Source organism: Dermacentor andersoni, chromosome 6, assembly GCF_023375885.2.
Source record: "Dermacentor andersoni chromosome 6, qqDerAnde1_hic_scaffold, whole genome shotgun sequence".
NCBI classification, from domain to species: Eukaryota; Metazoa; Arthropoda; class Arachnida; order Ixodida; family Ixodidae; genus Dermacentor; species Dermacentor andersoni.
Window position 1 is genome coordinate 130,245,730 of NC_092819.1, and position 15,989 is coordinate 130,261,718.

At 43.1% G+C, this 15,989-nt stretch overlaps 1 protein-coding gene across 1 annotated transcript in view; it reads right to left on the bottom strand.

Moving 5' to 3' along the window:
* DppIII (dipeptidyl peptidase 3) overlaps positions 1-15,989 on the bottom strand; it is a 79,079-nt gene that overhangs the window by 60,580 nt on the left and 2,510 nt on the right. Inside the window, exons 4-5 of the mRNA XM_055066898.2 lie at positions 14,069-14,182; positions 7,067-7,172 (exon numbers count right to left, since the gene is read on the bottom strand). Coding sequence (XP_054922873.2) covers positions 7,067-7,172; positions 14,069-14,182 — 220 coding nt within the window. The remainder of the gene's footprint in view (positions 1-7,066; positions 7,173-14,068; positions 14,183-15,989) is intronic.

Consider the following 15,989-nt stretch of genomic DNA (forward strand, 5'->3'; position numbering starts at 1 on the left):
GTATAACAGTAGTTCCCTATTATGACCCCTTAAACAAATGTATTTGTAGCTGCAAAAAGTCAATTCCTCTCCAAAGAAAAAAAAAGATTACATTTTCTTGCACCTCTCATTAGACATTACTGGCATTGAAGCACTGTGGTATAATGCCACTACAATGTTTCTTTCAGTGTTGTCAATAACCTCTCAAGCCACACAAGACATCTTTTATCTTTCCTAGTCTCTTATGTGCTTAATGTGCACCATCATCATCATCAGCCTATTTTTGCACACTGCAGGATGAAGGCCTCTCCTTGCAATCTCCAATTACCCCCGTCCTGCGCCAACCGATTTCAGCTAGCGCCTGCAAATTTCCTAATTTCATCACCCCACCTACCTAGTCTTCCGACATCCTCGAGCGCGCTTCCCTTCTTTTGGCACCCATTCTGTAACCCTAATGGTCCACCAACATCTAACATACACATTACATGACTTATCGTCATGCAATTACTATATCGGGTATCCCTGTTTGCTCTCTGATCTACATCATGCTCTTCCCGTCTCTTAACGTATGCCTAACATTCTCCGTTCCATCGCTCTTTGCGTGGTCCTTAACTTGTTTTCGAGCTTCTTTGTCAGTCTCGAAGTTTATGCCCCATATGTCAGCACTGGTAAAATGCACTGATTGTACACTTTTATTTTTCATGATAATGGTAAACCTATAGTCAGGAGCTGACAATGTCTGCCGAATGCACTCCAATCCATTTTTGTTCTTCTGTAGGTTTGCTTCTCATGATCAGGGTCCCCTGTGATTAATGACCTATGTAAATGTACTCATTCACAGACTCTAGAGGCTGACTGGCGATCCTGAACTCTTGTTCCCTTGCCCGGCTATTGATCCTTATCTTTACCTTCTGCATAGTAATCATCCACCCCGCTCTTATACTCTCTCTGGTCCTCAATCATTTGTTGTAACTTGTCCCCAGTGCTGCTGAACAGGACAATTTCATTTGCAAATCTAAGGTTGCCGAAATATTAGCAGTCGATCCTTACTCCTAAGCCTTCTACCAAGCAGTAATAGCATTGGAGAGACTGTGTCTCCTTGTCTGACCCCTTTCTTTACAGGTATCTTCCTACTTGCGGAGAATTAAGGTAGCTGTGGAATCTCTGTAGATACTTTCGAAGATATTTACGTAAGCGTCCTGTACTCCTTGATTACATAATGCCTCTATGACTGCTGGTATCTCCACTGAATCAAATGCCTTTTTGTAATCTACGAAAGCCATATAGAGGTGCTGCTTGTGCACAGCAGATTTCTTGATTACCTGATTGACGACATGGACGTGATCTATTGTAGAGTATCCCTTCCCGACGCCAGCCTGCTCTCTTGGTTGACTCAAGTCAAGTGTTGCCTTTGTTCTATAGGAAATAATCATGGTGGACATTTTATACAATACTGGAAGTAAGGTAATGGGCCTATAATTTTTAAATTCTTTAACGTCTCCCTTTTTGTGGATTAGTATAATGTTGGTATTCCTCCCGTTCTCTGGAACCCTTGAAGTCGTGAGATATTTCATATAAAGGGCCGCAAGTTTTTCAAGCACGATATCTCCTTCATCTTTGATCAAGTCGATTGCTATTCCATCTTCTCCTGCCCTTTTCTCTTGGTCATGTCTTGCAATGCCTTTCTAACTTCGTCGCTAGCTATAGAGGGAGCCTCTGTATCCTGATCATTACTACTTCAAATAGCGGTAGTGTGGCTACTCTGGGTACTGTACAGGTCAGTATAAAATTCTTGCACTGCTTTTACTACATCTTCGAAACTGCTGATGATATCACCCAGCTCATCTTTCAGAGCATAGATCTTGGGTTGTCCTATGCCAAGTTTTCTCTTCACTGATTTCAAGCTGCATGCATGTTTTACTGCCTTCCTCAGTCTTGCTTATATTATAATTTAGAATATCCCTTACTTTCTCCTTGTTGATCAGTTTTGACAGTTCTAATTCGAATTCTACCTGATTGCTTGAGTTGGACATTTTCATTATTTGTCGTTCCTTTACTAGGTCCTTTGTTACTTGGGAGAGGTTGCCCACTGGTTGCCTTGGTGCCTTACCTCCCACTTCAATTGTTGCTTCTGAAGCCAGCCTAGTTACGGTTTCATTCATTGTACCTATGTCATCTTCATCTCTCTGTTCTAAGGCTGCATATTTGTTTGCAAGCACCAGCCTGACTTTATCTGCTTTTACCCTTACTGCGTCTAAGTTGGCCTTTTTCTTCTTGACCAATTTTACCTTTTCCCTCTTCAAATTGAGGTGAATCCTTGCCCTCACTAACCTATGATCACTGTACCTTTACCCTACCTAACACTTCTGCATCCTGCACTATGCTGGGATCGGCAGAAAGTATGAAATCAATTTCATTTCTTGTTTCACCATCAGGACTTTTCCAGGTACACTTTTTGTTCCAATGCTTCCTGAAGAAGGTGTTCATTATTCGCAGCTTATTCCTTTCCACAAATTCTACCGTCTCTCCTCAAGTGTTTCTAGAATCGATACTGTAGTTGCCAATAGCTTGTTCACCAGCCTGCTTTATCCCCACTTTTGCACTCAAGTCGCCCATGACTACAGTACACCGAGTCTCATAGCTAATTCAACATCTTCATAAAACTGTTCTATTTTTTCATCATCGCAACTGGAGGTTGGAGCGTAGGTTTGTACTAACTTTATTCTATACCTCCAATTCAGCTTTTTTACACGACTACTGCTACCCTCGCCTTAATTCTGCAGAAGTCAGCATTGTTGCCCGCTATGTCATTATGGATTAGGAATCCTACTCCGAACAGCTTCTTATCTGGTAGTCCTCTATAGAAGAGGACATGGCCATTTGTCAGCACTGTATAAGCCTCACCAGTTCTATTAACCTCACTAAGGCCAATGATATCCCAAACGATGTCTGATAGTCCCTCAAAGAGTCCTGCTAGGCCAGCTTCACTCGAGAGGGTTTGGGTGTTAAACATTGCAAGGGTCAGTTTCCATTGGCAGCCTATCTGGGTCCAGAGATTCTTAGCGCCCTCTGCTGCGTTACAGGTCTGACCGCCACCTCGGTCAGGTGCTTCACAGCTGCTGGGGACGGGCCATTGGGTAATAGAATGAGTCATTTGGGAAGGAGTGGCCAAATACTGCACCAGGGAGGCCGATTCCTGTTCTGGTTAAGGAGTGTCTTGTTCAAGCTCAGTGGGTCTTCCTAATTTGGTAGTACCTGGATTAGTATAGCCCCACTTGCTCTTGGAATTTTTGCCGGTGTCAGGTGCCACTCCAAGCCTGGAGATGGGGTTAATGTGCATAAAATGACACTAACAGCTAAAGTCCAATAACTTTCACTTGAGGTCTCGCTTACCTGATGATCATCTGTCTGGTCTTTGGTGGCAATAGATGTAGGAAAGGTTTTGCAGTACATACATGAAATCACCAGAAAACACACAACTTGCTAGAGCTTCACTGTCAAGCCCCCCAGGAACTGGTCTATATGTTGTAGCTCTCCTCTGAATTCATGGCTCGTGTCCATTATGCGGGGCAGGCCAAGACATTACAAGAAGATGCCGTGATATTTTTTGACAATAATGCAGGTTCAGCAACCAAATCATTACTCCACTTAATGGTCGCTGACTGCAAACCATACCTGCAGGTCAGGCACAAGCTTTACCCTTACCATTGCAAAAGCAAGGTCATCATGAACATAGTCTTGAAGGATTGTGCTCCATTCCTGGCTACATTCGAGATCTCAACATTTGATTATATTAAAACAATGACAATAAATATAAACAGGTTCTGCATGACACAGCAACAGGAAAATGCTTAGAAGATAGTATTGGTCCTACATGAGCAGCATTTCAAACATACATCTTAGATGCCATTTTGATGGAATACTCTTCGACATCTCACAAATTCACAATGCATGGCAAATTCTTCACAAATTTTTAGCCCTGTGTATGTCATTTACAGAGCTAATGAGACATATGGGCTTGAGCTTTCTGTATTAAGCAATTCTTGACCACTGATGCCATCTTTGGATGGTTGCTCTAAACTCGCAACAAAAAGGAATTGCAAGGTTTTTAAGAAATGGTTGTGCGCAGAACGTTGTAATCAGGGCAAGAAACTGAGTGTGCAATCAAGAGGAGTCGTTATACACTTTCTTACAGTAGAGCTGAAAACTGCTACGTTTATTCTGTTGCAATCCTGCTTAAGTTTATTGCCCATTACGTAAACAACATGTTTACACATTGCAAACTTGCATTAGTATCTCTCTTCCTGCCTGAAATGGATACACTGGACACTGGGCAGTGCTATGGCCACGTACAAGTCACGGCCTTCAAACACTGGCCTACTGCCTTCCTCGAACACTCAACAAATACAAGCCGATTAAAGCCTATGCCATTTAGCATCTAAAAATGCTACTGCAGATGTCTTCGTGAACCTACTTGTGTTTTGGGTCACAGGAAAGGTACTTTTTCACCATTCCAAGGCAACATTTCTGCTCTCGCTGTATCCGCTTCCTTCTTTTGTTTAATACATATATGTAATGACAATGTTGCCATGTTGCCTGTAGTTCGTGGAAAGCTGGGGCTTGTGAAGCTGCTGTAATACAGCTTTTGTTCTGCCATCCCCACCACTTATTTACATCAGTGTATTTACATATTAAATCTATTTTTTATATCATATAATCCTTTTCTCAAATACTACATTCTATTCCTCCAGTCTAATGAACAGTGTTTTCTTTGGGATCCTTAGCAAAGGTGACAACTAAAAGCGAATTAGTGGATTTTAGCGCGAAACAGGCAACTGCAAAGGAATGGACAAATAAAAGAGAAGGCACTGTGTAACGGCTGTTCAAAAGCAAGAGCGCACACACACATACAGGCACATGTATTCATATTTGCCCATAGGAGCAACATGCTGACAATCAAAATTGCTTTTGCTTATGCATAGTTTCCATCTGTGTGTCTGTTTCTTTAAGATTGTCTGTTTTGAGTTGAGGCCTATGACAATTTTTTATGATGCACGAACTAACACAGTAACATGTTTTTCTGAAGTTATGATTTAGAATGTCATAGATGAGAGCTGGTACAAATGCCATCTTCTAGCTGTTGCAGCAAAACTATGATAAACTACAACAAAACCTCCGCCACTCCTGTGCAATCAACAGTACGATATGCCCGTGCAGAACAATGCCCGTCATGCTCCGCCGCTAATAACACCGAGCTTTTCATTGGCATGACTTTCAGATTGCATGGTGCCGTACCCTGTCACTTCACACGATCATGCAGGCCATGCTATCAGCAGAATGACATATTTCTCTGACACTAGATGGCACCACCATCCGATCAGTGATGAGATTCCTTCACTTTTGCTTCTGCCTGCTTAGTTAAAGACACTTAAATCTGGCAGCCATCATGTTTACTGTTACACGAGTAGACACAAAAAAAAAGTGACGGAGTTTTTGAAAAGCTCAAGAAAAGGGCAAGTGGCCTTTCGAGCAACACTGCGAGGTTCAAGCGACATGCACAGGAATAATATTGGGCTCAGGTGTTCATGAAAGTATAGTGACTGAGCAAGTTTAGTTATCCCGTTGAAAAGGTGTTGGAGGGTCACTTTAATTACGTTTGCTTGCCTTTCTAAACGAGGAGAGTTAGCCGACTCGGAAGAGCCAGAAGCACACGCATCACCATAGCCCAAATGGGTGGCATTCACATAAGGGAAATGTGCCGACGAAGTAGTCCTTCGGAAATTTCATGTTTCACATCCAGAATATTTGAGGGTATGTGTGACACCAGCAACTTTGCTATGTGTGACACCAGCAACTTTGCCTTCATATTTTTGTTTATTATGTGGTTTTACGAGACAAAACCCCAATCCGATTATGAGGCGTGCCATAGTGGAGGACTCCAGATTAATTTTGACCACCCGGGGTTCTCATGCGCCTAAATCTAAGTGCATGGGCGTTTTTGCATTTCGCCTTATCAAAATTTGGCCGCTGTGGCTGGGATTTGATCCTGTGACCTTGTGCTTGGCCGCACAGCACTAAAGCAGGTGAACATTGCCTTCTATGTGGTTTTTATACGATGCATTTGAAGCAGCTGAAGCAGCAATGTAGTAGCAAACCTGGATGGCATGCAGCAAACCTGGCTGTATATTTTGTTGGGGAGACTTTCACTTTCGTAAGATTTTGCCTGACTAGAACTGGATGTGACAGCATTTTTGTCACAGTGTCGAATGTGCTGCCGTAGCATAGTGCTAGGAACGCTGTTGCTCGTAGAACATGATGCATCCGGTGCTATAGTCATGTTAAATCTTGAGAAAGTGAAAGCATTCCCAAAAGTGATCATCTGAGACTAGCGCCCCTGGAATAGAATTGCGAGGCAAGGAGTGATTTTTATTTCCAGCCTGTGGCTGGGAAAGGGGATGGGAGCGTCATACCATTTGTTGCCTTGGCATGTCATCCACGTCAAGGCAACAAATGAAAATGTCTTGCAGCTAAGCAATCCAACACTTCCTATGCCAACTTGTTCTCTTGTGCAAGTCATTCTACTCACCCTGCTGCAAGCTGCAGCGCAAACAAAATGAAATAGGAAGAAGGCTGACGTGCGCTGGTCTGGAAGCTGCGATTCTAGCAGCAACCACGGCACTGCAAGTATTGTCAAATCTGGTGACACGCCAATGATCAGCAATGGCTCGGCATGTAACCTTGGCAAGCCATGCAAGCAGCTCGAGAGAGAAACATTATAAAGCTACCAGTACAAGAGTACTAATTTACACATGCTGTACCACCTGCCAGTAATGGTGTTTTCAGCAGCTTATCAAAGCACAACTAGCAACCAACTTGGCCATACTGAATATGAGGGCACCCCTGACAGTTGCACAAAGAAAAGCAAAGTGCACATAAACCTTTGCAGCAGCTATCGCAACATCCTCTTGTTGATGACAACACTTATTCCACAGACAGAAAGAAGGGAAGAAGAGGTTGGAAGAACGGTTTGTGGATAGAAACAGAGAAGGAAAAGGAGGTAAAAAAAAGGAAGTATTGGTATACATACTATACGGACATCGGTATTCGCTCTCCTCATGGCCATCATCGCCATCGCCATTGCTTTCAAGTTCATTCACCTTCAAACCTAACCTTGTGCTGTCGCTACCAGCAGGCTGAAAGGACAAATGAACACAGGAAGACCAGTGACTCGAGTCAAAGAGAGTTCTGTACCTTTGGCATGTCCCAAAGGCTTTTTAAGTGCACAGCATTTGTAAGCCCTCTTCACTGCCTGCGATTCCGCCGCGCTGAAGGAGGACAATAAAGGACATATCCTGAAGCATATTAGTGTAGGTAAAGAAGCCTTACTGAAGGGCCTTTGGAGAATATTGTTATATGGATGCTGCATGACAGTCCCTTAATTTTCATTTCAAGACATGGACATGCTCATGCACACTTTATTAAACACGAAGGATCCTCACCAGCGATAATAATGCAGTCAACAAAGTTTCGGTGTCAGCTTGCGCAACACATATCGCTATTTTGTTTGAAACATGAAGAGTAGAGGTGTCTAGCATTCATCGTTATGCATTTTGTTCAGGTATTTGCACTGAACTGTGGTGCTTCAATCGTTCTAGCCACTGCTCCTCCTATGTCTGCTTTTTCTGCACAAGACAGCAAATTAAAAACTAATCTGAGTGAGACAACCTTTCATATTTTTAAACATTCCTATAATCTGTTAGCATAATCGTCTGCAAAAAACAAAAAAGAAGCACACAAGGACACATTGGCAAGACAAGTGCAAACTACCAACTGAGTTTAATGTCTGCTTCACATCAGAAGCTGACAGTACATTGTTGCACAGGACTGGTTTATGACATCCGACTACAATGGGGAAAACCCTACATAGGGCAAAGCCTACATAGGGCAAATAGGGCACCGTGTGAATGCGTGCAGGAATATCGGCTGACTATAGGAAGCAACAATGTTCATGCAAATCTTTCTTTCCAGTATGCTGCGACCTGCAAGCGTGAGGTGCGATTCTCTGCTATTAAGATACAGTTAAACCTTCACATAATGAATTTCTCAACATAAGGAAGTATTTAACTGTTCGTTACCTCTTGTCCATAGAAGACCACATATTTAGAATCTCAATATAACGAATTGTGTTTTTGCGCGATTTCAATACAACAAAATTTTACTGTCACCGCAAAGGAATGACCAGAAAATAAATGGAAACTTCTGCAGATGGTCAAATGATACAATTACAAGTGGCTGCTTGCAAACGCACCTCTCAAATCACATGTCCCGAGCCACAAGAGCGACCGCCAAAGTGAAACTGCATTTAGTTTGGTATAAGTACAAGTGCGCTAAGAGCCTATCGTGCCTTGCGCAATTTGTGTTTTAGGTGCGAGTGAAAGTGTGCGAGGCTGAGACAAAAAAGAGATGGTGGCTTCACGCGTGCTGCCTTCCCGAGCGAGCAAAAAAGAAAGAGGGGGCAGGGGGTGCACGAGGGGGCGGGGGCTGTAGGCGGTGCGGAGTGGGAGGATAAGTTGGCACGTGTCTCAATTTCTGGCACGCGTATTCGCCGTGGCAGCACATGGCTGTACGCACACACGCAGCCGTGCACCCTGCTTTAGAGGTAATCTGCCCTGTGTGCAACGAGTGGGCATGCCGAGACAGCGTGCCACCATGTCGGCTGTCTTACCGTGCGTTTAGCATTGAAGGTTGCACAATCTTGAGTTTCGGTGACCCATTGGAGCGAGAGGCCGACGAAGCGTTCGCTCCCCACTGCCGGCGCTTTACCTGACAGCGTTGTAACAATGCGGGCGACGCTATCAGCCAAGGGGGCAGAGTGCATGCAAAGGCGTGGCTGGTGCCAGTTAATTCATACCGTCGAGAAGATATTGTCGACTTACGTGGCAAGAATTTGTGTCATTCATTGCTGACACCCAAATTTACCAAAATCAATTATTTTCTCATTCAAGTTTGCTTTTTACTATTGCCTGATAATTCAGAAAGATCTGCGGCCCCTTTCCTTGTAAAAAAAAAGATAGATCGACGACTGCACTTTATTTGCATAAAAGGTCGAATTTCAGTACAACGAAATTTCCATATAACGAAGCAATCTGCTGATTTTACAGACTTCGTTATATTGAGGTTTAACTGTACCAAGAAAGTGAAAAAGTAAGGAAGCCCATGAACTAACGGAGGATTATCACATAATGAAAAGAAGAACTGCATGCATGAGTGACACCTAGACATCACTCTATAGCTCTAAGATATCCTTCCTTGATCGTGCTGCTGCTTACCAATGTGTTCTTTAGCCTTCTGTCTGTGCAAGAGGACTACGAAGTGTGGTGATGTACACATTCTGATGTGAAGTGGACATAAAACTCATTTGGCAGTTTGTGGCCAATGTGTGCAGGTAATTATGCTAACCTATATGCACCAACTAGCCCAGCAATATGTTCCAGTGAATTCTTCTGACCAACCTGCTGAATTGATTTCTAGAAATTGAAGACAGCATCATCCCTTATCACCATTCTGCAGTGATTATGAATCTATTAATCTTGGTTTGTTTTCTTGTGCTTCAAGCAAGTTACGCTTGAAAGCCGTAAACGCGAGAGCATAATTTGATAGTACAGATACTTTCTGCATTGCGCGAGTATATTTGCTACCTTGTTACTTTAACCATGTGATCTCTAATTATGTGTTTATTTTGATCTAATATATAACTATGTCTATGCTGCAGTGAACCCTTGTGATGGGGGCAGCAGGCTTGTCAAGCTGCCAAATGGCAGCCTTTATTTGCTGCTCCTCTGTCTGTTGATGAAACAGACGAAATAAGAAAAGAGAAGCAATTCTCAAGAACCTCCTCATTGCAGAAATTGGTGAGGGGTACAAACAGAGTATGGTGACTGCTCAAGTACAGAGGAATGGCACTGCCATCCACTCCCAGAAGTTGAGGCAGCACATCATGCAAAGAGTGTTTGTCAACAGAAGGCAACACAAATATGCAGTCATGTCAGTAAAACTTGCAGTGTAGTGGTTATGTATCATAGAGTTTCCTACAAAAGATTACAAGGGGGAATTATGGTGTCTATCGAAGCAACCAGCATTGTGTGTCAGCCAGTTCGTGAATTATGGTTAGCATACTTGGATTTGCTTTAACTTCAACTTTTTGGCTTCAGATAGCTTTGAGAGTTTGCAAATTGAACATTCTGAAAAATACTGCCTTCTAAATGCAAGACTATGCAGCGATTATGCATGCGCAAAGAGTCTTACTGTCTTCTGTGTTTATAAATGTAGGATTGCTGTAAAATTTAGGCCAACAAAAGCAGATGCAATGTAGTAAATAATGCCACGAGAACGCCTGAAGATTCAAGCACGAAATCGGACAAATCCACACAAAAATTCCCATGGTATCTGAATGATTTCAGCACCAGAGTTCCCTACGGTAATTTTAATGAGAAACTCTGTGGGTCGTACAAAGCCATGCAGTGGCAAGTGCGTCATTCATCAATCTGGGTTTGAACCCCATCACCAGCTAGCGTATGGGCATTTGTCAACTTCCCAATTTTTCTACACCGTTACGGCTACATGCTGATGACGATACGAAAGCGCCAAGGTGTAGGCCCAGAAATGCTGTGCAATTAAAATGCCAATCAATACAGTGCAAAACCAATGGCCAGTCTTTGGCACAAGTGAGCAAGCAGACAATACAAGACTACAACTGTGTCATAAGCATAAAAAGTGCCGAGCAAAAAAGAGGCAACAAAGGGAAAACCATTTTCTGCTAACTGTGCCTCCCAGGATATCTACTTAGCGCAAAATGTAGTGCATGACTGCCATCTAGTACTAAATACAGTTTACAAAACATACCGCAAAGAAATGCGTCAGTAATGAAGTGCGTACACTCATGAGAAATGCAAAACATTTCATAAAGAACAAAGAAAAACACGTAGGCAAAGCAGTGCGAGCTATCCATAATGTGCGCTGCTTCATTTGCTATGCCCTTATTGTTACTGCCCTTTGCAGGTCTCTATACAAGTTCTTTACATATTCCAAAATTTTTCTTTCCTCGCTTTTATTTTGTATCTTCTCATATCAGGAGAAGAGCCAGGATGTGCCAAATGAAATCGCATTGTGACTTTAACATTCCGAAGCAAACACATTTTGTGAGACACTTTAGCTGGGGGCTCTGGATTCTTTTGAAGACATTAATTTATTAATTAAAGTCTGGAGTATGCTTATGTGACAAAATCCCCAATATGACTGTGGGGTGTGCCATAGCAGGAGAATCCAGATAAATTTTTGGCACCTGGGGTTCTTTAGCATGCACTTAATCTAAGCAGATGAGCGTTTTTGCATTCTCTGCCTTAATTGGGCTAAATTTCAAAGCATTTCAATTTTTGTAAATGCAGAAGGCAATGAGAGTCTGGGTACATGCATAATCATTGCAAATTGTTGTTTAGTTGAAAATGATAACTCTGCAAAGTCACAAAACGTTTGAAGCCAGAAAAACAAAGTTTAGGCAAATCTATTAAAATTAACCATCACTCCCATACTTGCGGCCTTCATATACACTAACACCAGAGTTCCCTATAGTAATTTTTGCAGGAAGCTCTATGGTCGCAGGTAGAAATTACAGTAAATTCAAGCAGATGAAATTCTTACTTGAGCTTAAGAGGAAAGAGTGAATTGGGCAAGTAATGCAACACATAATACAGATAACCGGTGATCTGAGGGTGACAGAGTCGGTTCCAAAGGAACGGGAGCATTCTACAGGGTGGCAGAGGCCTAGATGGAATGGCAAGACTGGCTGATCAGCGGTTATAGGTTAAGTTTTGTTGACCCCAAACAATTATTAGAGATTTCTGACAGTAGCTACTGTCCTGCAGCACAATTAATTAGACAGATGAAGAAGACAAGCAAATCAGTAAGTGTGCAAATGTGAAGTATCACCTAATGCAAATAAGTCTCACGAGGCAACAGTTTCATAACACTCCTCCCTAACTGCAATATGCATAACTTAAATAATAGGAAAAGTGCTCATCCTGTTATATTTTGATGCTTAGTCCCTATTCCCTTACCATTTCCAAAGAAGGCAATGGCTTCTAGCAGGTTGATTCATAGGCAGGTCAGGCAACTGAAGATGTGTAACGAAGGTTTTGACTTAGCCTTTCTAAATACTCTAGCGATATGCCTAGGGGTGGTCTCAATCCAGATGTGACCAAGAAGTTTTGACGGCAAAGTTGCAGTGCTTGTCTTGAACCATGTCTTTTTAGCATCATGAATTCCCATATACAATTGTAGTATACCGCGCGCATGAGAGCTTGAAGGTCAGGTGACTTGCAAAAACAAACGACAGGATAGCTGCAGTCATGCTTCGGCAGAAACTCCACTTTTGGTGTCTGCAATATTATTACGAATCCTTCCCCTTCAAAGATAATTATGATCTGTAGTGTCTTGCCACTGCCGTGTGCGAAATGTTCCCCAGCCATTCTGTACATATGCCGAGGCCTCAATTAATTCTAGGAAATGATTTGAAAGTGGACAAGTTGGTGCTGAAATGCACTTTTAAAAAAGTCCTCAGTCGATGGAAATAGAGTGCCGTGCAAGACAAGTGCTGCTATAGTGTACCCCCCATCTTCCTTCATCATCATCATCATCATCATAAGCAGCAGCAGCCTATTTTATGTCCACTGCAGGATGATCTTCCTTCAGTGCCATTTTTTGCAACATTTTTCCTAAGCGTGCTGGCCAGATACTGCCACAAAAGCTCAATGACTAATTGTGTGCACACTGGTGTCAAGAGACAGAGACAAAAGGGGAGGAAAGACAGGGAGGTTAGCCAGTGTAAGTACCATCTGGCTACCCTGTGCTGGGGAAAGTGGTGAAGGGAATAAGAGGAAAAAGAAGAGAAAAAGAAAGCTGAGAGAAATTCACAGAGTAACGCGAAGCTACATGCTACAACTTTCAAAGATAGCATCGCACGTGTAATGCGAAGACGTGAGATCATTCCCCCCCTGCGGCAAGTTGTTTCTTCATCCACTCTCATTGCCATTAATTTATAATTTCTTTAATTCAATTAGTAAGTACAAGTAATTTCCCCTATGTTTTCCTTGGTGTCCTTGTTTGTTGGCTTCTCATGATATGATTAATAAAAATCGGGCCCCTCGGTTAATCCCCTTTCTTATCGAACTTTCAAAGATGGTCGCACAATTCACAAGTCCTTAAAAACTTCAGCAAAGCCCTTAAGGCACTGGTGTCAAACCTGGTGTAGGACGGCGCAAACATGGCACACTGGTTTGACACCAGTGTCACCTACTGTCAATGTCATTGTGCCATGTTTACACCATCCTGCACCACCGTTGTAATCTGTGGGCCAAGTGACACCCAGTGATCATGATGACTGATGGGGGCTAAACATCCCAAGGCTATGTGTGTGTGTGTGCGTGTGGAGGCTACAGAAGATATGAGCCAGTTGACGGTCTGGATCACTTCAGACCACTAGTGACTTTTTACCTTCCCTTAAGTCTAAGCACACGAGAGATTGAAGAGCCATGAATCGAACCCGCAACCACGAGCTACACAGCCCTATGCAATCTCCACTGAGCCAGAACACTGGGAGGTGCCCGTAACCGCTCGCTCTAGAGCCCACACAAACCAATGTGCACAGAAAATATGATACAAACTCAGCAGTGAACAAAGGGGAGAGCAGAAAGCAAGCCACTCACAATAGTGCCCTGCTAAGAAAATGGCCCTCGTTTGTCTACTAACAGTGCTTTATTAGCTCGATGCCAGATGTGCACTGTTATGCTGTCATAACACACACACACACCACCACACAAAAGACAGCACAGTGATTGACTACAGACACTGAATGTCTGCCTTTATTACGTTCTTATGGACCAGAGACTAACATAAAAGCACTGCCCGAAAGAATGAATGACAGTCACCGCGCTAAATAATCTAATGGCAGCCAGAGGCTAGTGTGACGAGTGATGGGTGCTGCCTGCTTTATGCGCCATCTCTAGAAGCCCTTGCTATAGAGCCAGTGCTTTACCTCGTCCACAAAGGCACCCTTGTAGCCCACATAGGAGCCCAGTTCGTGCACTTGCGAGAGTATTTCTGTACCAGTCAAGCTCTCGAGGTGTTCCTTCAGCTCATTGTGAAGTGCCTGCATGAAAGAAATGCAAGCAGAACACATCGGCACATGCACCCTTTGATTTAGGCTCAGATTATGCCAGCATGATCATATGCCGAGAATGTTAGGTGAGGTCGCACCACACGTGGCTGAACAAACCACTGAGCTCTGTATAGCATTCACAAACAAGCCTGCAATCAACATGGCAAGCAGTGCAGATGACACAAGTGATGCGGAGGTTGTATAGTAGTGATAGCGCACCTGTCCTGTCCGTCTCACTTGTCCTATTGTCTGCAATGTCTGCCATGTTGGATGTAAACCAACTACCTCAGCTTAGAGCCCTTGGCTTCAAGCTCTTACTTAACTCAACGAAGTGGAGTGTGGCATCCAGCCTTGACTGAAGAAGACAGCACTTCAGCACTACTCCTCACTGATCTTTACGATGAGGAGTTGCATGACAAATGCACTTTCACTCTAATGTATCCGAGTAATACTGAATATGTCTGGTTGCAAAAATTTCTGATCAGGAATCACCACTCAGTTCAGTCAAGAGGTGACGCTGTCATCGACATTTTTTAGTCTAGATGACACGGCGAGTAGAGGAATGTTCTAGAACACAAAGATCAATGCAAGCAGTCATATCAAGCACTGACTCTCGTCGGATAGCTGCAGCTAAACTGCAGCTACAGCTTAAGCCAAGAATTTTGATTCGTGTTTTTAAGGCTTCCGCATTCATATATTCTTTCTGAAAATACAACGCAAACTCTGCATGAAAAATTTTTGACTTGAAGGTGTGAATGTGTCACTTCGAGCCAGTCTTCATAATGAGAAAAATTGATCACGGATACTGACCTCTTATAGATGATGTGCTATATTATGAAAAGAACTGAAATACAGTAGAACCTAGTTCAGAAGTTTGGGGAGGAAATCTGAGAAAAAAACACACAGACTGGGAAAACGTACGATCCAAAGTCACAAAAATTTTTGGTACACTGAACTGTGGTTGACGTCTACGTAATGCAAAGCAATGCGCGAATCGTTGCAACACGCGTAGTCAATGCATGCTGAGCTAGTGAGGCCCGACTAGCCCAAGACGCACATTGTCGTTATCTTATTGCGTAATGTTTTATGACGGCGACAGGAAACCAAAACAAAGTCGAGCTGGTGGGCGATACCACGATACAATGCCACCAGAGCAAAACATGATGCTCACTTCATCCCGACTGCAGCAAAAGACGGTGGTGGGTTTGGGTTATAGGCTACTAAATGCGTGCAGTGTACGCTTCCAGTGAAACTAGGTGAACATGCCTATCGCAATAAGGTTGGCGGTGATAGCTGTGAATGCGGCCTGCGACAACTTGCAAGGAGGTTTGCTGATACTGCACAGAAAACTGAGTGCATGCCGGAGTTTTCACATGACATGGGGGGGGGGGGGGGGGGGGCGAGTACTGTGGGGATGCTTGAGGCAAGCAGCTACTGTTCTGGGTTGTGTGTGCCTTGTGCTCTTTCTTTACACTGCATTTTGTGACCGGAAAACGTATCTTGCAGTTTGGCAATGTACTGAACGTTGGTGCCAAAAGATGATGTTTTCCGAGAATGTATCAACTGGTATAAAATAAGCATTAGTGTATAGGGTCATTTGTGCCCTTGGTCCTGAACACTGGCACTGGGAAATCGTATGAAACGGGATCATATCAATAAGGTTCGACTGTATTTGTTGCAAGTAGATGCCCGGGTTACTATAGTGAGTTGACAGTTTTATTATGCAAGAAAGAAGACGAATTAACAGCAGTGAAAAAAGAAACTCTTCAACCTTTTTGTCCAACTTTGTAGTTTACCT